Source organism: Aspergillus pseudoviridinutans, assembly GCF_018340605.1.
Source record: "Aspergillus pseudoviridinutans IFM 55266 DNA, scaffold_2, whole genome shotgun sequence".
Classification (NCBI taxonomy): Eukaryota; Fungi; Ascomycota; class Eurotiomycetes; order Eurotiales; family Aspergillaceae; genus Aspergillus; species Aspergillus pseudoviridinutans.
This window is the reverse complement of record NW_025091282.1, coordinates 969009-995470: the sequence shown is the minus strand read 5'-3', so window position 1 is coordinate 995470 and position 26462 is coordinate 969009. Positions and strand designations below refer to the sequence as shown.

General features: G+C 50.8%; 10 protein-coding genes and 1 non-coding gene across 11 annotated transcripts; 5 read left to right on the top strand and 6 right to left on the bottom strand.

Moving 5' to 3' along the window:
- Window positions 1-19: 19 nt before the first annotated feature.
- Asppvi_002397 (rRNA-processing protein UTP11) lies at window positions 20-970 on the bottom strand (the record flags this gene model as incomplete). Its single annotated transcript, XM_043298385.1, has 2 exons — window positions 20-808; window positions 875-970. The coding sequence occupies 2 exons, from the start codon at window positions 968-970 to the stop codon at window positions 20-22; spliced, it is 885 nt and encodes a 294-aa protein (XP_043154320.1).
- Window positions 971-1318: 348 nt separating this feature from the next.
- Window positions 1319-1822, top strand: Asppvi_002396 (uncharacterized protein; the record flags this gene model as incomplete). The annotated part of the gene is made up of 2 exons (XM_043298384.1): window positions 1319-1508; window positions 1575-1822. The coding sequence occupies 2 exons, from the start codon at window positions 1319-1321 to the stop codon at window positions 1820-1822; spliced, it is 438 nt and encodes a 145-aa protein (XP_043154319.1).
- A 216-nt stretch (window positions 1823-2038) lies between these two features.
- Asppvi_002395 (putative transcription initiation factor TFIID, 31kD subunit) lies at window positions 2039-2962 on the bottom strand (the record flags this gene model as incomplete). The annotated part of the gene is made up of 1 exon (XM_043298383.1): window positions 2039-2962. One exon carries the CDS (start codon window positions 2960-2962, stop codon window positions 2039-2041), a length of 924 nt encoding a protein of 307 aa, XP_043154318.1.
- Window positions 2963-3669: 707 nt separating this feature from the next.
- Window positions 3670-6182, bottom strand: Asppvi_002394 (putative lipin Smp2; the record flags this gene model as incomplete). The annotated part of the gene is made up of 5 exons (XM_043298382.1): window positions 3670-4591; window positions 4641-5532; window positions 5588-5885; window positions 5946-6016; window positions 6074-6182. The coding sequence occupies 5 exons, from the start codon at window positions 6180-6182 to the stop codon at window positions 3670-3672; spliced, it is 2292 nt and encodes a 763-aa protein (XP_043154317.1).
- Window positions 6183-7158: 976 nt separating this feature from the next.
- Window positions 7159-10542, top strand: Asppvi_002393 (Fibronectin type III domain protein; the record flags this gene model as incomplete). The annotated part of the gene is made up of 4 exons (XM_043298381.1): window positions 7159-7202; window positions 7258-7451; window positions 7509-8527; window positions 8584-10542. The coding sequence occupies 4 exons, from the start codon at window positions 7159-7161 to the stop codon at window positions 10540-10542; spliced, it is 3216 nt and encodes a 1071-aa protein (XP_043154316.1).
- A 499-nt stretch (window positions 10543-11041) lies between these two features.
- Asppvi_002392 (tRNA guanylyltransferase) lies at window positions 11042-12325 on the top strand (the record flags this gene model as incomplete). The annotated part of the gene is made up of 8 exons (XM_043298380.1): window positions 11042-11055; window positions 11111-11200; window positions 11260-11391; window positions 11445-11489; window positions 11571-11746; window positions 11800-11888; window positions 11944-12048; window positions 12101-12325. The coding sequence occupies 8 exons, from the start codon at window positions 11042-11044 to the stop codon at window positions 12323-12325; spliced, it is 876 nt and encodes a 291-aa protein (XP_043154315.1).
- Window positions 12326-12460: 135 nt separating this feature from the next.
- On the bottom strand, window positions 12461-13324 carry Asppvi_002391 (uncharacterized protein; the record flags this gene model as incomplete). Its single annotated transcript, XM_043298379.1, has 1 exon — window positions 12461-13324. The coding sequence occupies one exon, from the start codon at window positions 13322-13324 to the stop codon at window positions 12461-12463; it is 864 nt and encodes a 287-aa protein (XP_043154314.1).
- A 404-nt stretch (window positions 13325-13728) lies between these two features.
- On the top strand, window positions 13729-13827 carry Asppvi_002390. The gene has a single exon. It is a non-coding gene; the product is annotated as a tRNA-Val (tRNA).
- Window positions 13828-14158: 331 nt separating this feature from the next.
- Asppvi_002389 (WD repeat protein) lies at window positions 14159-15548 on the bottom strand (the record flags this gene model as incomplete). Its single annotated transcript, XM_043298378.1, has 6 exons — window positions 14159-14308; window positions 14363-14486; window positions 14550-14887; window positions 14943-15009; window positions 15070-15169; window positions 15230-15548. The coding sequence occupies 6 exons, from the start codon at window positions 15546-15548 to the stop codon at window positions 14159-14161; spliced, it is 1098 nt and encodes a 365-aa protein (XP_043154313.1).
- Window positions 15549-22247: 6699 nt separating this feature from the next.
- On the top strand, window positions 22248-23512 carry Asppvi_002388 (class I SAM-dependent methyltransferase; the record flags this gene model as incomplete). Its single annotated transcript, XM_043298377.1, has 2 exons — window positions 22248-22477; window positions 22621-23512. 2 exons carry the CDS (start codon window positions 22248-22250, stop codon window positions 23510-23512), a joined length of 1122 nt encoding a protein of 373 aa, XP_043154312.1.
- Window positions 23513-24601: 1089 nt separating this feature from the next.
- Asppvi_002387 (Set1-mediated histone H3-K4 methylation subunit Swd1) lies at window positions 24602-26274 on the bottom strand (the record flags this gene model as incomplete). Its single annotated transcript, XM_043298376.1, has 5 exons — window positions 24602-25679; window positions 25736-25876; window positions 25936-26024; window positions 26090-26151; window positions 26205-26274. The coding sequence occupies 5 exons, from the start codon at window positions 26272-26274 to the stop codon at window positions 24602-24604; spliced, it is 1440 nt and encodes a 479-aa protein (XP_043154311.1).
- Between the last annotated feature and the right edge of the window lie 188 nt (window positions 26275-26462).

The following is a 26462-nucleotide window of genomic DNA, read 5'->3' as shown; positions in this document are numbered from 1 at the left end:
AAGAAAGATCAGTCCAAGTTCACTTCTTGCGCTCGCGGATCTTCCACTTGATGCCATCCTTGTTTGTCCCCCCAACCGAATTATCCATCCGCCCTCGCTGCCAGTCCAGCTCGCGCTCGGCGGCAGTGATATCGGCGTACTGCTTCCGAAGCGCCTTGAGCTTGTTCTCGCGAGCCTCGGCAGCTCTCTTCTTCATCTTGCGGACCCGACGAGCCTCGACGAGAGCCTGCCTCTCCGCCTCGAGCTGTTTCTGCGACTTTTTCTGCTGCTGCTTCTTCTGCAATTCACCAAACGACTGTTGCTCTTCATCCTCATCCTCACTCTCTTGATCTTCTTGAAGCCGCCGTTTCTTCAACGCCCGCTGCTCCCGCTGGTCATCCGCAAAGACCAACTTCCTCGCCTTCTTTTGCCCGCGCTTCTCTTTCGGCCCGAAATCAAAATCAAAGTCATCATCGTCTTCCTCCATGTCCTCCTCCTCGCTCTCATCTTTCTTCTCCCCAAGAGCCTCATGAATTCCCTCCTGTAACCTCACCTCCTGCTCCACCTTCTCGATCTCGCGTCGTAGCCGCTCCCCCGTCGTTCGCAGGTACGCCGCATCCTGCGTCTTGAGCAACTTGATCGCATCGTGGCTCAGTCCCCGCTTCGCAGCCGAGTCGCGTGCCGCAGCGCCGTGCTTGCCTTTTGTCCGCGAGTGCGCGGACATCATGCCGAAGGCGAATTCATCCGGGTTGCGGTTGGAAGCGAGTTCCTGGAGGCGCTTGAGCTTGGCCTGTTTGGCATTGTAGTCTTTGGCGCGGAGGGAGTAGTCCTTTCATCTGTCAGTACTTTTGTTCTAGTAGATATTTGAGGGGAAAGGGGAGGGGTGAGGCCGTACTTTGTGCTTTTCGAGGATACCCCATTTTTCGCGGCCTTCGAGTTGGCCTCGCTCACGGTGTTGCCGTCTTTGGACGGCGTTGCGCATGGAGGACATTTTGTAGAATTTTGTCCTTTTTGGTTATATTATATTAAAGGGACCGAACGGTGTGGAATAGAAATGGTTGAAGAGATGTTGGTGTCTGGAGATGAACTGCGGAGTTTGAAAAAATTCGGCTTGGCGGTAAACCTCATCGGACAACGTCTTGTGCAGCCTACGACCACGACCACGACTACGACTCCGCACCTCCCATTTTCCTCCTCAATTCACACCAGCTCTGCTCAATTGATCTACGCGGTCGGGAATTTCTACCTCAACCATTGATACTATCCATTTTCCGAAGACTAAGTGTCAAGGCCTGCCTCCGAGGCATTGGCATCGGGATCAGCATCAGCATCGGACATCATGGCTTCAACATCAGCATCAGCAGCCGCATCCACAGCATCAACGACACCGTCAACACCTACATCACAACCACAAAGCACACGAAAATACAACCTCCACAATCCCCTCCCTCTATCCGCCGCCCAGGAAGCCGAAGTCAAGCAGCTCTACTACAAACGCGTACGAGCGCATTGCGCCCCGGAGATCAAAGGTGTGTCTGAGCCCGTTTCCCAAGTGGTCTAGAAAGAGGAAAGGGGTGCTAACGGCTACACTACAGCGTTCGCGGAATGTGCCGTTAATCGGACGGTAACGGCCACCTGGGTATGTCGGACTCAGCGGCTGGCCATGAACTCTTGTATGGTTGCGCATGCGAAGCCTGAGGAGGAGGACCGGGCACGGGAGGAGTGGTTCGCGACGCATGAGGAGAGACGGCGGGCGAGGGAGGAGGAGTTGGCTCGGGTTGAGAAGCGGAGGGAGGAGGTGATTCGGATGATGAGGGAGGATGAGGCGCGGAGGAAGAGGTAATTTCGACACTCTCGACTGTCGTCTGGCGTACATAGGGTGGCGTTGATTGTTGATTTACATCATTATCATTGCATGATCGATTGGGAAGACAGTCATTTCATTATGTACAATACGCTTTGCTTTGCTTGTTTGAGAGCGCCGGCATCAAACCTTGACCAATGCAAGATCATGGAATCTCCACACTCAACCCAAGCGCCGAACTCCGTCTAAAGGGAACTAAACATCCGTCATAGCCTTGTCCTCATCTCCTTCACCGTCCCCCATGGCTGTATCCTCCCCAAATATATCCTCCATCTTGCCGTCCTCATCATCACCCTCGCCCATATCCTCATCCCCCTCCTCCTTGACACCTCCCAACCCACCACCAGCCTGCCTCTCCTGATCCTGACCGACGCCCCCCTGCGCCGCCGCATCCTCGACCTCCTCCTCCCCTTCACTCTCCCACTCATCCTTCATATTCCACCCCGTGCCGGTCAGACAGAACCGCTCCGGCGGCAACCGCATCCCCGCCATGATAACACTCTGATTGGCCGCGGACACACTCTTCGCCTGGCCCGCAGTGTCAAAGCCCCTCGACGCACCCGGCAACGCTACGCGATTCCGCTCCGACGCAACATCCATCAAAAACTCCTTCGGCAGCCCTGTCTGGAACTGGTAATGGAGGCGCGACGCGATGCTCAGCCGCAGCGCAGGGAGCGTCACGCTGTTGACTTCTACCGGGCCACGACTGCTGCCTGGCCCTGCGTCTGTGGCGCCTGCGTAGCCCTCCGTCGCGAGATGGACCGCGTCCTGCAGAACGCCTGAGGTGTAGCGATACGCGAAATCGAGGAGTTGCAGCGGGACCCGTTCCTGGTATGCGGTTACGCCGAGGGAGGCGAGGAGCATGTGGATTAGGCGGACGTCGCGTGGGCGCCGCGATTTGCCGCTGTCTGTGAGTGACGTTGATGGGATCTGGGTGGGCTGAGGAGTTGCGGAGGCCATGGCTGTGTTGGGTGCGGTGGTGGAGGTTCCCGTAGGGTGAGGTGGTTGCGAGGAGGTGGTGGCGTTGGCGGTGTTATTTGTTGATGAGGGTTCGGCTGGCGGTGTTAGAGGTTGATTCGATGTTGAGGCCGGAGCCTGTGCTTGAGCTGGCGATGCCATTGTATGTGTTTGATGGTTGGATAGGTGGATGAGGAAGTGAGGTGAGGTGCGGTCAGAGAGAGGTGTGGTAGGAAGTATAGGAGAAACCAGCTATCGGTGGAACGTCTCAGAGCATCCACAGCTAGAGAACAGCAGCTAGCATAAATCCGACGAGTAGAAGACTGCGATCTAACGACAGAGCGTGGTTGTGTTATTATTGAACTAAGGTTTTACTGTCGGAGTTGATCGAGGAGCTGGATTTCTTCGACTCCATGCGGCGCTATGCCATATTCGGAAGTCATAGCATGGGCTCTATCCAATGCTCATGACAACCCCACAACGACGGCACATTCGACCGGACAGAAACAACTTGATTATATAACAATATGTATCTGTATTCTAACACTCTATTCAGGTGCAAATACCTCGAGAAACGACTCTGAAACAAACCATGTAACTCGCTGAGAATCTCGGTAGCGCCAGGTCGTCCAACAATGCTCGCAACAGAAAACAAGAACAAGGCAGCAATCACTATGCAATTATCCAACGCCGCTTATGCAAAGGAGTCAAGATGTCAGAGAGTCTCTGATAATGTGGGCCGACGCTGTCACGGCAATTGATGCGAGGGTTGGGTATCATTGAGCGTTGCAATGCCATGCGAAACAGCTTCGGTTATATCCAAAAAAGACGTCGTGATCTAATATTCTTCACGCTCTGTCTCGGTTTGCTCAAACTGACCGAACGGGTGCAGACGCTGGGGAAAGCCTCGAATTTAGCAGCTTGGTCTCTGCGGCCATATTATCCGCATTTTCGGCTTCGTCTTCCTCGACTTGGGTTGAACCGTCTGTGGCTACAGAGGCGATGGAGTCAGACAACCGAAGTCCATCCATCGACTCCTGAGAGATGTAACTCTCCCCAAGTTCGTCAACCTCCTCATCAATTTCACTGCCATCTTCTTCGGTCAAATCGCCCTCATACTCCTCCTCTTCCTCATCTTCTATCTCCTCGTCGAGTTCGTCTTCGTCCTCTTCGTCTTCTTCATCACTATCCGTATCCGAGAATATCTCAACGTCCTGAGGAGCTTCCCTCCAGTAGGTGAAATCAGTGCAATTTTCACCCCCGGGCTGGACCAGCAGGCTGACAGGTGGGAAGAAATGGTCCAGCAGTTCCTGCATGGTCACGTAACTGCTCTTGTACTTATTCAGGCTGAGAAGATCCAAGGATACCTCCGCGTTCGAGTTGATGGTGAAGATCCTGGTCGACGGAATGTTGACCGATCGGTAACTCAGCGCGTCTGTCAGACGGTTGCCGAAGCCAGCGTAGAACGGATTCTCCTTTCCGTTGAAAAGACCCAAAATGTCCCGCAAGCAAGCCATCTTGAACACTTCCGGTTTCCTCAGGTAGATTTCCCGCCTGAGCGCCGCAATCGTCCGGTCAGGGCTCATAATGACAGGACCCTTGGGCAACCTGTAGCCATCTTGGCAGACTCCGTAAATGTAGGTACGGGTGGTATCCGCCTGACCCACTGATCGACTTGTGAGATACATGATATTGTAGCCGTTATTGACTATGTCGGTGTAGAGCTTCGCCACACCAGCATGAGTCCAATCGCGACCGATCATATTCAACACATGGCCTAAAGCATCGGACCTGCACTTCGTCAGTATGTTGACATATAATACACAACATGAAAACTAACTTCGTGATCGTCCCATCGATATCGGAAATGACAATAGGCGTGGTGCTATTCCAGAGGTACATGGTCGCAGTACAGGTAGCTCTGTTCACACTGAACGACATTGGATTGGCACCAGGCTTCAGATTCAGTGCCTTGAGCTGGTCACTCGTCAGGCGAAGAGTCTTGGCATAATTCCGGGTCTGCTCTGCTGGAGTCGAGTCTTGAGTAGGTGACTGCGGAGGGGTAGGGAAGCCTGGCTGCACGTCGGATTGCGCACGCTGATGCCGAGTCGGATACGGCGACTCGGACACAGGGTGATCGGTGTCGCTGTGGTACCCAGGGTCAGAGATGGCGTTTTCACTCATGGCCGAGTGCGGTCGCATCGAATTAAAAGTCGCCCGGCGGTTGGCAGCCTCCTTTGCCTCCTCGCTGCTGTAGATCCACAAGTTTCCATGCTCGTCCGCTCCGATAAGGCCTCCAATATCGTAGCTTGCCTCCAGTTCCTCCGCCAATATCTTACGGGCAATGACTTCGGCACGTAGAGCGTCCTCCTCGTTGCTTTTGTAACCGGTCATGTCGAGCATGAGATCGCCCGTCTCATTGACCCGAGTTGGAATGTTGGATGATGACAGTTTCTTTGAAAGAGAGAGTGCGCGCGAAACGGCTTCCTCAGGCGTCAATAAAGGAGGACTCCGAGGACGCTCAGTTCGATTGTGACCGTCGCTGGTTGTGGGACTGGGAGGCTGCGATCCAACTGCAAAACCACCCTCACTGGAAGTGCCGGTACTTTTCTTCGCTGTTATTACAGGCTCAGACGCTGCACGGTCAAAACCTAGTGCGTTGCCCAAGGAGCCGCGGCGGAGTCGGTTGATGCTGGTCTCATCCGGGGACTGTGACAGAGGAGTCATGGTACCTATATTCATATGAGCAAGAGCCTCTGATCCTAGCCAAGGAAAGCGCCACCATACCCAAATCACTAGATGCTCTCATCCCCCTCGAAAGCAGAGGTATGTCCGAGCCTGCTTTCGCATCCTGCGAAGGAGTAGTGGCAGAGGACTCTTTGAGGTCCAGAAACTCCGGTTCTTGAAGCGAAGACGGAAGATCTTCCTGGCTCTGCGTTCTCGGACTAGCCGCCGGCGATACTAGCGGTGACGTCTGCAGTGAAGCGGGGATCTCGTCTGTTGTTTCAAAAACGAAAAAGGCTTCTCCGCCCTCCCCGAGCTTCATCGCATAGTCCTGCTTGACTCCATTGACTTGAAATTCCACCTGAAAAAAAATCCAGCTCAGTCAAGTCCGAAAAAATTCTCCGGGACAGCATATCGGTACCTTCTTCTCATATGGACGAAGCAAAGAGAACTTGCCGAATCGAACATGGAACGGGGAACAGGCGAGTGTCCCTATCAACAAGCATTAGCAACAAAAGGTTATAGAGACCAATATGTATGAGGAGCTACCATCTTCCTGCTCGATGACGATGACATCAATGGCCCCGCTCAAGGTGGCTGGATTGATAGAATTCCATGTCTTTGACACCGAACCGCTGATACTTCGGACGTACTGCATCCCGAGATGGCGACGCCGGATGCGCCTTCAATTAATTCGGATGCACCAGGGAAGCGAGCAGAGATAGTGAAGACCGACGATTGAGATAGGTAAGGCAGGAGAGGTATGTGTAAAGGTTTGAGACTATGTCAGCAGTCGGGAGGTTGGCAGGAATTGCCGCCTACATATGACCCATGTGACAATGTCTGAAAGAGCGCTCCAGCCGCGACATACCCAGCTGGGGAAAACGAACGTAATGCCGTCTGAAACAAGACCGAGCTAAAATACAAGGAACAAAGAGATCTATATTTGGACAACAAATAGACCCTAAACAAAGCGACAAGAGAGACAAAGAGGAGAAGAGCAGGAGAATGTCAAAATGCAGGTTGTACTGAGATAAACGAGTTCTGACGATAGAGTGTTGGCTGTTGGGGGAGCACCTTTCGATGATGATTACTGCGGGCGCTCTCAACCGCCCAACGAGCGGGCCAAGTCACATGTCACGGGCCGAATGGAAATGGATTCCTAAGGCTGCAGCAGATTTGCTCAGAAAGGAAACTTCCTCGGTTTAGGTCTTCCGGAGGAGGGCCGAGCTGTGCACTAAGCCTGATTGGGATGCAACTCTGGGCGTTACTATTTCAGGAAGGATCTTCGTGCCAAGACTTTTTGTTCACAAAAAAAAGCGATGTCGACTAAGCTGAAGATCAGTCACCTGATCTCACATGACTTCCCCTATCTGGTTAGTGTCGTTTCCTAACAAGCTGATCTACCGAGAAAGACTCGCAGTTAACAACTGTGGTGGAGAGTTAGACAGGCTCTCAAGAGGGCGAAAGAAGAGGCTGAGGATTTTCTCGCCTATCAATTCCTTCTTCACCCCTCTTTCCCCCTTCTGTTACGCCCCTCTCCACGGGTGCCCAATGCTGTGATGTATGAGCCGTTATATCTTTCCTTTTACGCCTACCCCAGCGTGGTTCCCCCAGTGAGGGTACGAGGCGTTATGGCTCTCTTTCTAGCCGTCGCGATTCTCTGGGCGCTTATATGGTGAGTTCGAGTATTTGTTTCGCCTTTAATGACCTTCTATCTAATATCGGTGAAGGTTACTATATCGTGCATGGCAAGTTTGTCAGACTCCGAATGAAGTACTGGTCGAAAAGCTCGGTTTGGACATCCCTCCGCCACCAGAGGTTACTCTAGAGGAAATTACCGCCCGCGAGGTTCGCATCGCCTGGAAACTGCCCGACTTTCACAATTCCATTCACAAGCACATTATTCAAGTCAACGGCTCCAAAGGTAGCTTATTTTTGCGACTACTTTTGCCAGTTACATGAACACTAACCATCTTAATAGTTGGTGAATCGAAACGAGCGGAGACTGCGGTAGAAATCTCAAACCTGATCCCAGGAAGTATATACCACATTTGCGTCTTTTCCGTCAGTGCAGCGAATTTTCAGACACCCAGCGCGGTTATCCATGTTCGGACGAAGCCTCTTCCGTTGTCGCAATCCCCGCAAAATGCCCCGGTTGGTAGCCCGACGATTCGTGCCTCAATCCCACGACCCACTGCCGGGTTGGTTGCCCCTGCCGCCCCTCTGATGGCTCGCGAGCTTAGTGGAGGACAACTGCAAGGAAAACGTTCCTCTGCTGGGCGGAAACAATCACCCGCGGCTAGCGGCGTGGACCTCCCACATGGCCATCCAGAGGAGACTCAGAGACACGCAGCGCATAGTGACAGCAGTGACACCTTGGAACGGTTGGCCGACAGGCTGAAAACTCTGCAGCATGAGAATGAAAATGTGGAGAAGCAGGCGGCCGAAGAAGAGGAGGAGCATATCGCGCTTTTGAAAGAGCTTGAGAGACAGCGTGACCAGCTGAGAAAGCGTGTGAAGGAGAAGGACGAGGCCAGTGGCGATTTGAAGAAGCACGTTAACAAGCTGGAGAGCGTCAATCGAACCGTCCAAAATGAAAAGGCCAAGCGCGAGAGGCTTCTGCAGCAGAAAGAGACTGAACGGAAGAAGCGCAAGGAGGACATTATTCGTTGGCGTGAGGAAATGGAGCGGATGACTGCTGAGGTTGCGCATATCAACGAGGAGAAGGCTCGCGTGGAAGAGGAAGGGAAAAAGAGTGCAGACGAGGTTCGAGAGAAGATTGCCAAGGAGCAGGCAGAGATGAAAGTTCTCGATGATGAGATTCAGGACAAAGGTGGACGTGTCAAGAAGCTTGAGGAGGAGCGAAAGCGTCAGCAGGGGGGAGACAGCGAGGATGGCAAGGAGTTGGACCGCATCGACAACGAGCGAGCAAGGCAGTGGGAGGTTAAGTTGAGCAATCTCAATGCGCGATATGCTGCTTTAGTGAATCTGCATGCACAGGTGGGTACCCAGACAACGTACTAGCGTTTCCAGATCGAGGGTTAACTTTAAAGAAGGCTCAGCAACAGTACCAAGAGGCCCAGGAGCGCCTCAAGTGGTTGACTACCCAGCGTTCGGGCAGCAGTGGACCGTTCACTCTGCCAGCTCTCGACCTGGACATGTCAAATACTGCGACTATCCGTCCGCGCCGCCATCGCAGCTCTCTCAACAGCAACGTCTCCTCGCCGATGAATTTCCCCGGCTTGGAACCATCTTTCCCTGGAGGTGTCAACTTCAATCCCCCTTCCACCAACTCGCCTACATTTGCTCCCACTCCTGCCTTCTTCAATATCAACAATGGCATGACTCTTCCGGGTCTCTCTGACCAACAAGATCCGATGCGGGGGGATCTCGATCTTTCCTTCGGTAATCCTCAAATGAGTCCTCGGGCCGGTGCCCTGCTCCCGTCTGATCTTCTAGGGGATGAAGAATCTCCAGAACCCCCGCGTCCAATCGTTCGACCTCGTTTCTCAAACCTTGAATTGTCCGAATCGCAGCGGGAAAGCTATTCGCGCGGCCCATCGTCTCCTGAGTCTGCAGTGGGAAGCAAGCCAGCTAGCATTTTCGCCAGCCCCCATGAGGATCGTAAAGAGACCGAGCCCCAGTCTGCACATGTTGATGAATCTAGTGATGCTCCGAAAAGCGCGACAAGAAGGCTATCGGGATTATTTGGCTTCCATCGTCCTCGTGGTAAAACACTGGCAGATGAGCCGCCTTTGCTGGGCACCCTGAAAGCCGGACAGAGCCAATCTTTCCCTAGGAATCTGGACGAAATGGACCCCATCGGTTCAAGGCGTCGGAGGTTGAGTCATACAGGCAACTGGGCCAACCCGATATCGTTGCTTCCCAGGAGTAACACTGCCGCTGTCACCGCTGACAGCTCTTCTGACCACCTGCCGTCGCGACGAGCAGGATTCACCAGTATCTTCTCCCCCAGCCGATTCGGTTTCGGCGGTGGAAGTAGCAGTCTGCTGAAGTCGAGCGAGCCCTCTGATCTCAGCACAGGTTATAATCAGTTCAGTCCTCGTCATGATCCAATCGACCCAGCATCGATTCTAGGTACTGTCCGACGAGGTTCTCTGTCCCCGAGACCTTCGTCCACATTTTCCTTCGATAATCAGCTTCCTCATCCCTCGACGGATAATCGTCCTTTCGGATGGCCTTCTGCTGAAAAGCCTGGCCATCGCAGTCTTCTTGGATTCGATTGGGCCTCTCCGTCCAGCTGGTCCAGGGCTCAATCCCGTCGGCCATCTATTACGTACGGGTCCTCTGGTCACTTGCCCCTTGGGTTGACTGGTGAGCCTGATTTTCCTCAAGAGTCTTTTGAACGCCAAGGTCGGCCGTTGCAAGCCCCGATTGGTACGCGGCCTTCGTCCTCCCATCGCCCAGTAACTCCAAAATTGAATCCGGCAGCACCCACGTTCAAGACTATCTTCAGCAGAAAATCCGACAAGGATAAGGATAAAGAGAAAGGAAAGGAGAGAGAATCCGATATGGCTTTTGATTTTCATATGGAGGAGGGCTCTCCATCGGAGCCGCGCGTCTCGAGGGATTCGCGTTCCCGGTCCTTGTCCATCTTCACTGGTGACTCCTACGAATCGCTGGAGCGCATGCCATCGGCCACTTCTGCGGACAACAGCAACTCGAAAGAATCGTTTATCCGAAAGATCACTCGCAAGGGCAGTTCGAGTAAATTCGGTTCGTGGAAGGAACGCTCCGGCTTATTTTCGAAGAAAGGCGATTCGTCACAGGGTGACATCGATGAGGATGCGAGCAGCGAGGCGCAACTTGCCAAAAGTATTGACAGCACTGTCTCCAGCGCTCCGTCTGCGGACAGATCGACTAGAAGCAGTCTGGGATTTTTTAGCCGGAAGTCCAAAAAATCCGACAAAGCTGCCAGTGAGACAAGTGAAAGGCCTAGCGAATTGGCCAGCGAGACTGGCGATGATGAAATCGCCGAGGAAGACGAACCTTGAGCTGGGCTCGGTCTTTTGTGATCCTCTGTTTTTGCCGGTTCACTTTTCTCGATAACGGATTACACAAACTGCACGTTGGTGCTGCACCTATGCATTTCTATTCATTCTTTGATTGTTTTCTTTGCATGTGCTTGGCGAGGACCCTCGAGTCTTTCCTACTCCTTTTTCCAAGGATTTCTTACTATCATTATGTCTAAAGTCATTCATTGGTATATAGCACTTTCATATACGAGAATCGTATAGTTGGTGGGTGAAAGATACCATCTCACCGCATATATCATCAGAATGGTCAAAGTAGTCAAAGTAATACTTAGAATGCTCTCAGTAATTGTAGTATGGGTTTTGGAATGTCTTAGACTGATCTGGCAGCAATCATGGCTCAATTCTCGTAGTCCGCACCGCTTCCCGCACAACAGAGAGATTTCATTTGACCGGCCAGCGAAACTGAACAAGACTACGGTATCCTCGCAACGAAGGACACGCAAGACATTTCACTGATATGGCGAACTCAAAGTATTTAGATTCGATTCTCCTCGAGCGTAGAGCAATAGCTGACATGCGTACCCAGATACGAGTACGTCAAATCGTTTGAGCAGCCCGACGTCTTGCTGCCGAATACCTGGATCGTGGTTCGCATTGACGGCAGAGGATTTCACAAGTATTTGCCTCCCAATCTACCTTATCTCTCCAAATGTGCCTGAATAACAGATGACATAGACTTTCCGATCGCTATGGATTCATCAAACCCAACGACCGCCGCGCGCTGGACTTGATGAACGCCGCCGCCGTGGAGGTTATGAAAGAACTCCCGGACCTATGCATCGCCTACGGTGTGAGCGATGAATATAGGTCTGTCCCTCACCAGTTAGGGTTACATTATTCATGACTCTGACCATGCGCAGCTTTGTTTTTCACCCCAGCTGTCAGTTATTCGAACGACGCAGCGCGTGAGTCAGCCATAGCCAGGGCAAGCATTTTTGTCCTCGCCTTGACCTTCTGAGTCTGCAAACACTAATCTTGCGGGATAGTAAACTCGTCACAACGATTGTATCTACGTTTACAGCACATTATATCTATCAATGGGGGACGTATTTCCCGTCTACGCCTCTGCAGCCCCCGTACTTGCCCTCGTTCGACGGCCGGGCGGTCCTGTACCCGACCACTAGGATCTTACGCGATTATATGAGTTGGAGACAGGTTGATTGTGCGTTTGATCTCGTTGGTTTGCATTCCGTTGTCATGTACTGATTGAACCAGGCCACATCAATAATCTCTACAATACGACGTTTTGGACGATGGTCCAGCAGGGAGGGATGAGTAACACGGATGCTGAGAGGGAGTTACAGGTGTGTGCGCTTCTGAATTATGATTTACTTCGCATGAGCTGACGAGCCGTGTCAGGGGACTGTCTCATCCGACAAGAATGAGATCCTCTTCAAGAGGTTCGGGATCAATTATAACAATGAGGATGAGATGTTTAAGAAAGGGAGTGTGGTTTATCGTCAGGTAAGCGAGCAGGAATGCCTTTTATGATTGCCGTCTAACGTGGACGTTGCAGTATCAATTAGAAGATCCCAAGCCTGAGTCCAAATCAAAGCATGGGGATGATGACGAGGCGCCGGTGGACGAAAGCAAAACTTCGAAGTCACAGCAAGACAAACTGCGTAAATTGCGACGGAAGGCACAGGTGGTCGTTGATCATGTCGACATTATCAAGGATGAGTTCTGGGAGAGGCGGCCTTGGATTCTCTCGGGCAAGCCAGGTAAATTGCCTGAGGCTTAATTCTTACGAGGTATGAGACGATGAGTGAAAAAATGACATGGTATATGAACTTTTATCAAGTCGGCGTAGCAGTGCCAAATGGGTATCTGATCTGATGAACGAAAAATCTATCTGTACATGAAGAACGGGCCAATATCACTCGTTTGTCGACTTTTTCGACTTTTTTGACTTCTTTTTCGTGCTGTCCTCGGACGAGGAGCCCTTTTTCCGGATCTTTTTGTCCTGTTTCAAGTCCTCCTTCTCCTTCCTCTTCTTCGGCTTTGTCGTCGTGTGTGAGGATTCGTCCCGTCCACTGCTGGACTCCGTCTGCTCTGATTCTGTAGATGAAGGAGTAGGATAATCGTCTTCCTGTTTTTCCGTCTTCTTCTTTTCCCTTTTCTTCTTCTCCTTGCGAGCGGCCTTCTCGTCCTCCCCGGCACTGCTCTCCTCCTGCTTCCTCAGCTCCTTCTCTTGTTTCCTCCTCTTCTTCTCCTCCTTTCTCCGTCGGCGCTCCTCTTTGCTCTCGGCTCGACCCTCAGGAGTCGTCTCATCTACACTGGACGAAGACTCCTTCATCTTCCGCTTCTTCCGCTTCTCCTCCTTCCGCCGCGCCTTTGCCTCTTCAGCATCCTCAGCCTCACTCTCCTCCTTCCTTTTCCTCTTTTTCGTAATTTCTTCCACAACCACCACCTTCTTCTTCCCGTCAATCGTACCAGGAACGACTTCTCCCCTCACAAAAAACCGATACAATTCACTCGTCAAGGCATTCGGCTTCGGTACTGCCGCAGCACCGCCGACACTCTCCTGCCCCACGCCCTTCAGCGCATCCTCAAACCCACGCAGCCACCACTGATTCGTGGGATCCTTGGTCGTCTTCTTGCCCACGCCCTGGTTGCCTGAGCGCCGCGCGACGAGAATGGGTCTTGTGAGACCAAGGCCGCCGCCTTGTGGGCGGTCGGGATTCAGTGGGTTGCCTGGTCCGGACCAGCCGTGACGGATGAGGTAGGCTTGGGCGTCCATTTCCGTTGGACCCTTTTTTTGGGTAATATGTGTCAGGAGAGGTGTGATGAAGTTGGTGAGGCGGTTGGAGGGCGGTTAGTTTAGATGGACGGCTCTGGCGGTCATCGAGGTTTGGCTTCTGCGTAACGGCGCTTAGAAAACAGGCAGGGAATAACCTGGAAGGACGGATGGGGAGGGCTATAGCCGCCTTTGAAGATGAGAAGTGAGAAGGAAGGCTATAATAAATTAGGTGAAGAAAGGGTCGGGATAGACTACCGACTACACCGTCGCAGAGGTTGATTGAGATCACCAAAAAGGAAAAAAAAAAGTTTGGATGCGGAGATGGGGCAAGATTGAAGTTTCCTATCTAGTGTTTTGTCGGTCTCAGTACATGAGATGTTCGATTGCCTAGTACTCCAACAAACAGTCGCGTGGTCTAATGGTTATGATTTCTCGTTCACAGTCGGATGTGAGCATCTTCAAGGATTCCGAGAAGGTTCCCGGTTCGATCCCGGGCGCGACTACTTTTTTATTCTTTCGCTGCCTAACTCTCTGTCGTCTGTCTTATTTTTTGGTTGGGTTTCTTACAGGTCTAACAATTTATTATAGCAGGTCTTTCGCTGAGCGTATCTATAATACAGTAAATATGGTTGCGCCGCGCGATGTGGTCATTGTTGGTTGGGGTCGTCGACTCAGATATATATTCCCTAGGAGCCTTTTGGATGGTGGTAAAACCAAGTTAGTTGCTTTGGCAACACCAAGATAAGACTCAAAGCCAGCCATTGTACGACATACACAAGGGCTCAAGGAATTCGTGAAATATAATTTACAATCTACTAGTCACACCAGCCACAATCAATATGGCTTGAACCGCTCCTTGTCACGTTTCTTCTCCTTTGGTCGTGAAGGCTTGGCCCGGGCATGTTCGGCCAGAGTCTCATCCTCTTCCACTGGCTTCCAGGCACGGACGAACCCATCCTCGCCTCCGGTGAATACGGAGTGACTCTGCAAGAATGGTGAGACTGGGCTAATTTAGAAGCATCAATAGAAGTAACATACCTGCTCGTCGACGTAGATTGAACGGACGACCTCCTCGCCGTGGGCGCCCGGAAGGCGCCACAGGTTGGCCTGGTCGAACCGCCACGGATCAGGGATGAGCGGGACGAGGTCTAGGCGTTTATCACTGCGGGAGACACTGTCAGATATGACACCGACAATAGAGAGGAACAAGTAGATGTAGACGTACAGTTTATGTCCGGCAGCGATATACGCTGACTGGCTGCCGGTGCAGAGCTGGGCGACATACTCGCAGTTGAGAGGTTGCCTTAGATCGCCGAATTGGATGGGCTTGGGCTCCTCGGCCTGCTCGTCGGGATCTGTGGCCGGGTGAACGGAGAAGTCCTCGTCATGGCTGAGGGCGAAGATGGTGCGCTCGCCCAGGAACCCGGCGTGATGGACGGAGCCGTGGTTGATGACCTGCACGAGGGCGTCATCTTCGTCCGTGATGGTGGTGTCGTAGATGTTGACCAGTCCGTCTGTGCTTCCGGATAGTAAGATGTTGTTACGGACGGGGTGGTATTGAAGCTGGTTCTAGTCAGTACGGAGCGCGGCGTAGAGTGAGGGTAGGACGCATACGCACCTCGGTCACGTCGTCGTTGTGGCTCTCGATATACTGGAGCCGGGTTGCCCCCGGCGATCTAATATCCCTACCTGGCAGTTAGCAGCTTGCGTAGACGCCGGATGTCATCAATTCAGCCATGACTAACCAGAATGCAACAACAGCCTGCGAGGAGACCAGCTCCGTACCAGCAACGACAGTGTTGGTCTCCGCACAGCAAGCTACCGACAGCACAGGCGCATTCCTGGCTATCCATGAGAAAGCAAAACAGTTAGCACGGGTCCAGCCCAACCGGGAAACCAACTCACCAGTCTCCATCTCAACAACAGCCGAGCCCTTCCCCCCTCTCAAATCCCACAGCTTCACCTTCCCATCCCTACCACCGGTAACTAGCAGCTGCTGATCCTGCCCAGACCCATACCTCCTCAGCGACGTCACACCCCCATCCCCGTGCGTTTTCGCCGCAACCACAGCTACACGGCCAAGACCGGCGGCATCAAAAACACGCAACGAGTCATCTGATGAAATAGCCGCCAACGAGCCAGGCGACGCAGGGGTGATCGAGTAGATGTAATTCCCTGGGCCCAGATTGAGCGAGGACGATGCTGTGGCCTTGAGGGTGTGCATGGCGCCGTACAACAAAGACCCACGACAAAGACCCACGGCTGGATGTCCTACTTATCGGCGGATATACGAGGCGACGATGACAATACTAGATTTGTGCCAGATATTCTGATGCTCTGGCCAGACAAGCCAGTGTCGGATGTCTACTATGCTGATTCTGTTGACTGGTAGTGGCTGACAGAAGTTTGTATATGGAGCTGGTGGTGATGCTGCGGGTAGAAAATTTGATTTTCTCCATAGTTCTGTTTTTGTCTACTTTTCCCCGTGCATTTTTACCACTCCATATATTTTCGCGTTTCGCTGAGCGCATCAAATTCTCAGGAAACGACAATGCAATCAAGAACAACAATAATAGCATATTCAAGAGTATATCACCATTCGATCTATTTTCTTCTCTCTCACCTAGCTTTGTTTTTCGGCTTCGCTTAGCAGTGCTGGACCCCAGGACGGGAAGCCAAGAACTGCTAGGATGTTGTCTCCATCCCGAAATTGCTCTCGGTAACAATAAACGAGACAATCCTGCCAGGTATCGTCAAGTTGTTAATCGGCCGGAAGCCTACAAAGGGCAAATCCTAGTCTCATAACTGACTTCTCTCTTTCACCTTCCTGGCCTCGACTTTAGAGTCAAACCCATTTTGAAGCGTCCTCAATGTAGCCTGAGTACACAGTCGATCCCTTGTTGCATGGTTTGCATGGTAATAATGGCCCATAGGGCTATATACTGTGTAAGTTCAGCGTAGTTAGCGCTAAAAATATCAGCTTTAGGAAACTTCATGGCGCTGCCCTGCAGACGTGGATCTTTGACTTTTCAAGCGGGCCCCAGTTCCTTAAAGAAGCGGTGCCAGCCGTTGGACCGACGAGAACTGATCCATCTCCTTCTCTTTTCCTTTCCCACAAGTGACATCAAGCATGTGTGCAGTGTGGAGTCGTTGAAACTCGGCGATGTCTACAGAGTAGTGGTCTCTTCCAACCAGCACTCCTGCGGCTAGGGTTGCCATCATTGCTGCTGGAAACAAGATGGACATCGTTTGCTTACCCTACGGTCTTTAGGCGGCCTCCTGGAAAAGCTTCTTGGTTCTGCGACAGCGCACAAAAGGGAAAAAAAGTGAAATCAGAAGGAGACTGACTGATTCGCTATTCTTTTAAGAATTGTCGAAAGATCGACCCAGGCAACGGAATAATAGGGGTGCGACTCTGCGTCACCGTCCCTTGGTGGCTTCCATGTTGGGCTGTGTAACACGCTGGGCCCGGTCCCATTCGCGGGCTCAAAGTGACGTGCATGAGCTAAATGTCTGTATCCTGTCCACAATTGGGTCCATATTCTCTGCTGGTTTAGCTCAATCAATTCATCTTACTGAATGCTGAGAGGTTTGCCATTTTGGATTGGTCGATCGCTGAGAGAGCTTAATCGGGGTGTCATACCTGGGTGGAGACATAATGGGAGGAAAGGCGAATCGAGTCGGCCCCCTTCACCTGGTCTGTCCAGATCCCGTCGCCGAATGCATCTAGCTACATATGCACAGCCTCAAATGGAGCGTTTCAACTTTCCCAGTACGTACAGACGACCGGGGCGGTCAGAACCGCCGCGTCGACCTCTGATTTTTTCCGTCGAGGAGATGCCCAGGAAGAGTTAGTTTCTTAATGAAGCGGTGTCATCCTTCCATGTAACGTCCCGGTGCAAGGCAACCCGTTGCCGAGTTCGAGATACACCCAGATGATTGGCCGTGGCGTTTGTGGCTCGAGCAAGCATCCTCCTTCTGCGAGGTGAAGATGGCTATCTTGTCTGTAGCTGGCCAGAAGAATTTAAACTTTGTCAGAGGATGCGTTCCATGCTGAGCGTCGATCTTAACACAGTTTTCAACCGAATTCCTTTTTGGACCAACCTGGGACCTCGTTCAATGCAGCGGTCACTTCCAGTGATTTCACGGAGCGAAAACTTGGAACAGCGACACGCCTTGTGTACTATCTAACTAGTTGATAGGGGATCCAGATTTGCAAAAGGGGTCGAGGCTTTCAAAAAATTGATTGTCCTCAATATCCGCCAGCCTGTGGCGCTTCTAAGGTCATCTGTCCGGTGATCTGACTCTGATAATGGAAGATGTGGATGCGAATGTGGGAGAAAACGCGACTTGACGACCCCACAGGAGTCATGAGTAATCTTTGTGCTGCAGCAAAGGTCTTTAGGACTTTCATGACTCGTCTTGGGCTCCGCACATTGCTCGAGAGCAAAGGCGCTTATTCTCGATCTATGATGGGATACCGAACTTTCGTTGAAGGCTACCTAAAAGAAGATGCATGATGATTCTCGCTGTAAACGCCGTGCAGTTCGAAACGTGAATCGCGTAAATACTAACCGAACTAGATGAGACAGATTGATTGAAGGAGTTTGAGACCGGATTAGATTGTTGTGGATTGGCGAGCCGAGAGGACGAGAGACGAATGAAGGAACATGCGGTAGCTATTTCCGCGCCTAGTCCTGAATGGAGATCTAGAGCGTGACGGACACTAAATATCTGCTAAGTTCAGTGGTGATTCGGTCGAGTTTGATGAATGATAACAGGCAGATTAAATTAAGTGTGGATAGGGAGGTCTACTGTTATGTAGTAGCGTAGTACCCTATGCTACTAAGGAATTATCTCAGTAGCATCAACCTCTGACTTCTCAATGTGCAGATCTCCTGCCTGAAGGCAACGGTAAGATACTGCGCTTGACTGTCCGCAAAGCACCCTAGGACCTAGATATCTTAGGCACGCATTAGCAATAAGAGACCAGGGCAGCTTCATTCGACAGGATCTGCACTCCATTATTTACCACCCATGTACGTCCTATCAGCGTAGGTAGCTACGTAGGTAAGGTATTTGGTTACTGAGCGCTCGCTTACAAGGAGTGACGGAATACGGTTGCAGCCTACAGCCTTGGACCCGGCAGTCTGGGAAGCGGTGTGCAAATCTATTTATTTCGCTCAACCATCCTGGGAGAATTAGTGAGAGATGTCGGAGTAAGTTGTCACTCGTCACATGCATCAAAGGTACACGAAGTTTATTTTGCTGTTGCGACTCTACGAACCTACGTAGTTGTACTTGTTAGTAGACTAGGTAACTGGTTGGTAGCTACGGAGTACTCCGCAGTAAAGTTCGAGATGAAGGCCCCCAAGACCGAAAACTCCGCATACAACTAAGTCGAAAGCCTAAATCCTATCAGTCAATGACAACAACCAGAGAATGTTGTCCTACGCGCACGGTACGCTCTGCCTTGGAGTGCAGATCCAAATTTTGCTTGACCACAGGAATCTGCGGATATTTATCTAACATTAGCACTTATTTAGCACAGAGTGATTCATCATCTAATCCTGTACCTGCACCCTCAGCTGTAGTGTGCTGATTGATTGCCAATTGCCTGGACTTTATTGTTAATGGTTCACATGATCCTGTGACTGACTTCTTGCATTTTCCAGGCCCAAGTTGTAATCTTCACCAAGGCATGGTATGATTGTGGTTGGTATCTTTGGTCCCTTTCCCAAGGACCTATTCGAGACGGTCGACAGATAGGTAGATACTGGCCACAGTAAGCAACAACCGTGATCCACTAGGAGCGGATGCATGCAATGCTGTGGGCTCGAAGCGGTTGATGGACCATGGACGAGCCGGAGAAAAACAGTAATCTGGGTACCTACTACATACGTATTAGTAAAGATAATTCTTAAGTAAACTAGTAATAATGACATGGAGTTTGCGAATTAGTATGAGATTCAGCGTCGGAGGTTCACAGGGGCATAGCGGAAGTGCTCGAAGAGGAATGACATCCGAAAAGCTTCGGATCCTTCAACCAGAGTGTTGGGAACACGACCAGATAAGCTGATTAGTTGAGTTCCGAGTGGCAGAAACTAAAAGAAGTTTAGCAGTAGGATGACGCTTTGACGAGTGATGACAAGAGGATAGAGTATGGAGTACAGTAAGACTTGAAGTCCGAGAGACGGCATCCCTGATTCATTCGTACCGTCTTACCTAATACCTAGTGAACCTACCTAGTAGGTCTCACCAGACTTGTACTCATCATCATTGTGCTCACTGCTCGCAGTATATGCCAAGATAGGTACCTAGGTTTGACTCTGGACTCCGTCGGGTAGTTAGTAATACCGTACTACTTGTCTAGGCCTGAATCGAAATGGTCTAGCAGCGGAAAAATAATCCATTACAATTGGACAATTTGACTTTGACCAAGAGTGGACGACGGTCCGCGTCCCGCCCCGAAAGTCACTTTTTGGTTCTTTGTTCTTTGACTTTGAGCGGGAATTCTGGTAATTTTGGTGGGACCCAGGAGATACCTATTTCGAACAAGAACAATCAGAAATGAAATGAAATCAGATAACCCCTCCTTCCTACCTTAGTAGGTACTATTGACGGGAACAGTTACGCTATCTTTTCCTCCGAAGATTAGTACATCCCTTAGTTTCCTTCGATATCCAGGATGTTGGTAACCTACTCTTTTCCATTGTCGAGTAGTCACTACCCACTGTACCTGGACCGAGAGTGGACATACAGACTCCAACCTAAGTAGTACGACTTACTAGTGGGGACTATTTTAATAGTCGGCAGACACAAGTCATGATGACGAGATTCTACGCATTCAACAGTTCAAAGAACAGAGAAAAACGAAGCCATATTGTCTGGGAAGGTATTCCCCCAAACCTAGGGTACCAGGGTTGACACCCGCTAAAGTGGGTTTACCGCCATTTTCCTCCGCTCGTCTTTGCTAGTTTGTTGGCACTCGCAAGTGCAAGATTGCTTTCAAATTTAATTTTCGCCGAGCGGGCCCGAAAACCCGGGTACTGATGGGCCCTAGTCTCAAGTAAGAAAATGTAGAAAAAGTATGTTTTATAGGGAGGCTTAAAGTATAGATACCAGACCATGAACTGTCTGGATATCTTCTGTACAGTGTTGATGCGTGAGATGAGCGTACCATGTCCTTATGCAAAAGAGAGGTACATACATGGGTCCTAGGTCTCCCAGGATGCAGCCCCCTGTTGATGCACTGAAGTCTGTGGAACACTGCACCTGATCCCTGACCAAATAGAGCACAGCTGAGGGCCAAAATATCTACTAGTCCTAATCAATAGCGATGGGAACACTGTCTTTGGGGCATTCATATTGTTCGCTATTCGCTTGATTAGAGTTAGACACAGCCATCAGAGACCCTGTCTAATCCCTACAACTAGTCGTGTATGCTTTGGTCCTCGGGCACCAGAAAAGAGCAATGTGGTCAGATCATGGAGCATAACCGAGAGTTCTCCTGGAAATTCAAACCAAAAGAAGTCTCTAAGTAGCGCTGAAAATGGGTCCGTCTTCTGCATTGGTAGTGTCTTGGATGCGTTGTTGATAGACTTACAATAGGTCCGTTGGTAGGTTGGTACCTTGCTCCATAGATAGTCTCTTCCTTTGACATCATGATAATAATGCCTATAAATTATAACTGCCATATTATTATTATATTCTTAATCATTTTGTCTGACTTTACGTTGCCATCAACTTGCCCCTTTTCATACTCTACGTATCTATCTAATCAACTCGTGCACTAAAGGCTATGTAACCAACCATCAGACCGACTTGAGTGTATATCAAATCACATCTTTTACTCATACATGAAACAGAGTACCTCATCTACCATACCTTGCATGTCCCTCTCTCCTCTTCATTCTCTCTGTTTCCACCCTCGCTGAACAAATTGGCGCCTCAGGTTTGACCGATCTAGTCCAACGCTGGGCCCTTCCCAACCGCCCCGCCTTCGCGCCCGTGGGCCTGACGGGTAGGGAGACAGCGGTTGCACAACCTTAAAGCCTTGGTTGCTGTGCTTTGCTTTTACTCCTTAGTCCTTTCATCTCTTCAACTTCGCACTGTTCTCTTCGTTGATTTATTTATTTTCTTCTTTTTCTATTGTTATAATTATCATATTATGGTACACTTTCTTTGTTTTCCCCTGTACTAAATAATATTTCATTTTTATTTATTTTTTATTTTTGTTTTCCTTCTCCGTCATTTACTCTTCGTGCATTAATTAACCGCCCCTCGCTCCATCTCAATAGGTTCTTCCTTGATCGTCCATCATCGATCCATGGTTGATCTTGATTTACTAATCCATTAGATACATTGGCTCCGTTTGCATACATCCAGACGATAGAGTCAATCGAGCCAGAGTCCTACATGGTCGCGTCGTGACTGTCTTGTGTGGTTCCTCAGAGGCTTGGGTCTTCCGCGGGGAGGCAGCCGCAGCGCTTCAGGTCTGTTGTTACCTTTTGCCTCCCAAATGCTAAGCTGACCACCTTCTGATTCTGTCGTTGGGTGTTCAGTGCAGCTGAGTTCAAGAGTGCCGTGTATTACGGAATCTTACCTATTCTTGCTGCGTGCGTGTGTTGTGTGTGATGATTCTATGTGTTTCTTCCTCACCAAAAAGACCTCTCGCGCCCTTCGATCACCTTGTCCATTCTTCTATGCAGTATTTCTGCAGCCGCTGTGCTCAGCCTTGTCCTCCTTCCTATATGTTCGCTTTGATCTGTGATAATAGCCACCATATCTTCTATCGATATATCTCTCCACGACAGATTCCTGACCAGTCAACATTGTGTTTTTCTTCTTTACCCTCGCCAACATACTATTCTCTTTCTTCTTTTTCTTCTTTTCCCAAATCCGATTGGACCTCCTCGACCTGATGTTTCTCAACGGGCAGGGTGGACAGCGACCTCCGACGGTGGCCTCCCCGCCACCTAACATTCGCGGATCTATTTCGACAGATTTCAATGCCTTAGGCCGCTCAAGAAACAACTCTGATGCTATGGACATCTATACAATCACAGACAGGGGTCCGGCTGCAGAGAGAGACCCGGCCGCTGGTCGTTGGCACGCCAATGGATCTCCAAGCATTAACTCCACCAGTAGCAAGTATATCACTCTTTCCCTTCTCCCTTCTCATCTCGTATTCTTGATTTCCCTCCCTTGACTGTCGTCAAAGCTGTTAATATTGCAAATTCGTTACCATTGGGTGACTAATATACAACCTTCCTTGTCCTCTCTTCTCCCTTTAGGAATCCTGACAGATACCCTTGCTATCAGGAGAACGGACGAACGTATCATGGATACCGCAAAGGAATCTACATGTTGCCATGCGACGAGCAGGAGCAAGATCGTCTAGATATCTTCCACAAGCTTTTCACTGTGGCGAGAGTCTCGGACGGACTGATCTATGCTCCTCATCCCACCAACGGCCGGTTTCTCGACTTGGGATGTGGGACAGGGATTTGGGCGATCGATGTGGCCAACAAGTATCCAGAGGCCTTCGTCGTTGGGGTAGATCTGGCCCCCATACAGCCTCCCAATCACCCGAGAAATTGCGACTTCTATGCGCCATTCGACTTTGAAAGCCTTTGGGCGCTTGGGGAGGATTCATGGGATCTGGTTCATATGCAGATGGGCTCTGGCAGCGTCGCAAGCTGGCCCAACCTCTACCGGAGGATTTATTCCCATCTTCGTCCCGGTGCCTGGTTTGAGCAGGTGGAAATCGATTTCGAACCCCGTTGCGATGATCGCTCTTTGGAAGGCTTGGCTATTCGACAATGGTACCAGTTATTGAAACAAGCCACAGAGGAAACCATGCGGCCGGTCGCCCATAATTCGCGTGAAACGATTCGAAACCTGCAGGAGGCCGGATTTACTGAAATTGACCATCAAATGGTGGGACTCCCTCTCAACCCTTGGCATCAGGACGAGCATGAGAGAAGAGTGGCTCGTTGGTATAACCTCGCCATCTCGGAGAGTATCGAGACGATGAGCCTGGCCCCTTTCAGTCGTGTGTTCGGTTGGCCTATCGAACGAATCAAGCAAATAGCAGCCGACGTCAAGTCGGAAGCTTTCAATAAAGAAATCCATACTTACAACATACTGCATATATACCAGGCTCGGAAGCCCCTCGCCAATTGACCGAGACGGACCTTGTATCCTTCTATCCTCTCAGCTCGTGGTTACTAAACTGCGCGCCATGAATGCGGATCTCCACCCTCGGATTGAACCACCGATCGTGCTTAGAAAACGATCCAAGCGATCTTCTTCCTTCATCTCGCTTTATTCTTGTTACAAAACTGTACTGAACATCTCAGAGACCAGTGGAACCCACACGGCACACACCCTGCAAACCCACAAACATCAGAATCTCGGTCGCTAACTCCCATGACCGGCCATCCTTCCTCGTTCAATTCCAGATTCATGCGCACGCGGAAACCTCGGAGAGCTCGCATGAAAATTCTGGAACGAAGGCTTACCCCCTTTTCCTGTCCGTCAGGAAAGCCTGATTGTTGGCTTTGGAGGACTTTCTAAACGGTCAAGGAATATATATATCATAGGTAACCCAATTTCGGTGCCGCCACATTCCCAACCCATGCCGCGGGAGTCATGATCGACTGATATCGTGGCACCAGAGACATGGAATTGCTCTGATAAGGACACTTGCACTGGTTGGACAGAAGAAGACAGGAGCGAACAAGATCTCGCTGAGAGGGAAGGACACAAATTCCTTTTCTGTTTTGGCCGAATGGGTGGGTCGCGATAGTTGCACCGCGCTTTATAGCATGCCCTGGCGTTCTGTAGGGAAGGACGTTGACGTTTACAGTGGCTTTATACCCAGATCACCTTGCCTTATTGTCTGGACGGCAGTACATCCCTCTTGCTATTGATTTTTCCACCCCTTTTGGTCTTTTTTTGAAGATGAATTATTGGAAGAAAATCCTCGCTATAATGATATTGATGACACGGCACGAGCGGCTGCCTTCGTATGAAAAAAAGACACCCAGCCAATACATTGGATATGCTCTCAACTCATGCCCTAAACTTGTGGTCAAAACTCTTCGAAGATCCACCCTTTTTGGGAATCCTTGGAAAAATCCCCAAATATTTAGTTCCCGTCATGATATGTGTGCCGTCAAACGCCGTAAAATGCTTTCGTCAAATGTTGCGGATCCCCCCAAAATTGCTGTAACGACCATGGGTGTTTGTTACAAAACATAAGAGATCAGCTTATTTCCGCCGGCCCCTTTGACCTCTACCAGCACCGGGCTTCCCACTTTCTTTGTCTCCGTCTACATTGGAGTTCATCCACTCCCGACCTGCACCGGGACTCCGGCGACGCATCGTCCCTGGCCCTACGGCCACTATGTCCTCTTCACTTTCGCTGTCAGAAATGTCCAGGAGAACCGGCATGCGGAAAGCTTCCATCTCGCCGTCCGCGCCACTCTTCAGCGGTTCGATGGTGAGGACATCGGGGACTTCGTCTTCCTGATCGAGACGCCGTTGGTGGATCTCCTCCGCCGGGTGGATGTCGAATTCATCCTCCCGTTCCATGTACTCGACATTTTCTTCGACTTCGCCGAAATCTGGCGCCAGGGCGGACCACTTCTGTGGTGTGACGATGGACCACGTGTATATGCAGCCGGATTCTAGGCCACAGGCGACTACCATGGGGCGCGACGGGTGCCACTCGACAACGCCGAGCTCCTCACGGGGACCCTCGAGGATCTTGACGAGGGAGCCGTGGCTTCGCTCCCAGACGTAGATGTCCGGATTCATAAATGTGGAGGCAGTGACGAATTCGCCGGTAGAGGAGAAGGTGACGTGGTTCCAGCTTAGGCGGTTGACCACGTCCTGGAACTTATGTTCCACTTGTAGTTTGATGTTCGCGGGCTCGAGGTCGATCCCTAGTTGCGACAGGTCTGGCATGATGATGGTTCGGATTACACGATCGGAACTGTTGATGAGCAAGTCCCGGCCGTTGCTTGCCAAACGGAGGAGTATGACCACGCCGTTACAGAGCCGCGTCGAGTGGATGGTCGTGCAGGTCTGCGTCTCGATGATATTGATCCAGCCCTTGGATGTGCCTGCTATGATGTGATTCCCAAATGCCGAGAAGATTGTGACGCACGTCGAGTGCTTTGCGTCTTGCGCGGCTTGTTTGGCGGCCACGGCTGGGTCAACTTCTTCTGAGGCGGATGGCGGAGGACGAAATGGAGCGGACGGGAGTATTCGCTTGATTGGTTTCGGGGACGAAATATCCACGAGGACTGGTTGGTCTTCGAAAAGTGAAGCGACGAAGAGTAAACTGCAACCAACCGACATGCTTTAGAGACAGGTCCTGCAGGAGCAAGGGACACTCACTGGTTAAAAGGATGTAGTTCTGCAATATACACAGGCGCCTCGAATCGGACAGTGCGCACGCGGGAACCATCTTTCATGTCCCACAAAATGCATTTCCAGTCCTGGGAGGAGCTGAGGAGGTATCGTCCATCTCTAGACCAGCTATTCCTTCTTATCAGCACGACATTCTCTCGGTCGACTCCGCAGGGAGTAATTCCCACCTGAGAGATTGGATCTGTCTGGTATGACCGCGGAGTTTCCGCGCAACTCCATTCGTCTCTATATCAAAAATAACCACAGTACCGTCCACCTATACAATGAGGTGTCAATGAGGATTCGAGATTGGTGAGCGGAAAGGAAGAGGGTTGTACGCACTCGTCCGGAAGCAAGGTAATCTCCTTTGCGATTGAAGCGCAAACATGTCGCGTGCCCGCTCCCTGTCGCTCGTTAGCCAGGTCGCATGGAGAAAGGGAAAAAAGCGCCGACGGACTCAATTTCTCTGTCAAGGTGTCGGGATAGTCCTGGGCGAGGACGAAAGGATCAATGAGTGATAAATTCATTGTGCTTTACTAGCGCGTTTCAGGTGAGAACAGAGTGACTGCAGTTAAGGGGAGAAGATTTCCCAGCCTGAAGAAAGGCCAGGAGGGATGATTGTGAAGGATTCATCCAGCACCCTTGGTGGCTAGGTAATCTGCGAGCACAGTCGGCGATAAGAGGTGAATCAGTCTCTTGGCTGGATTGTTATATG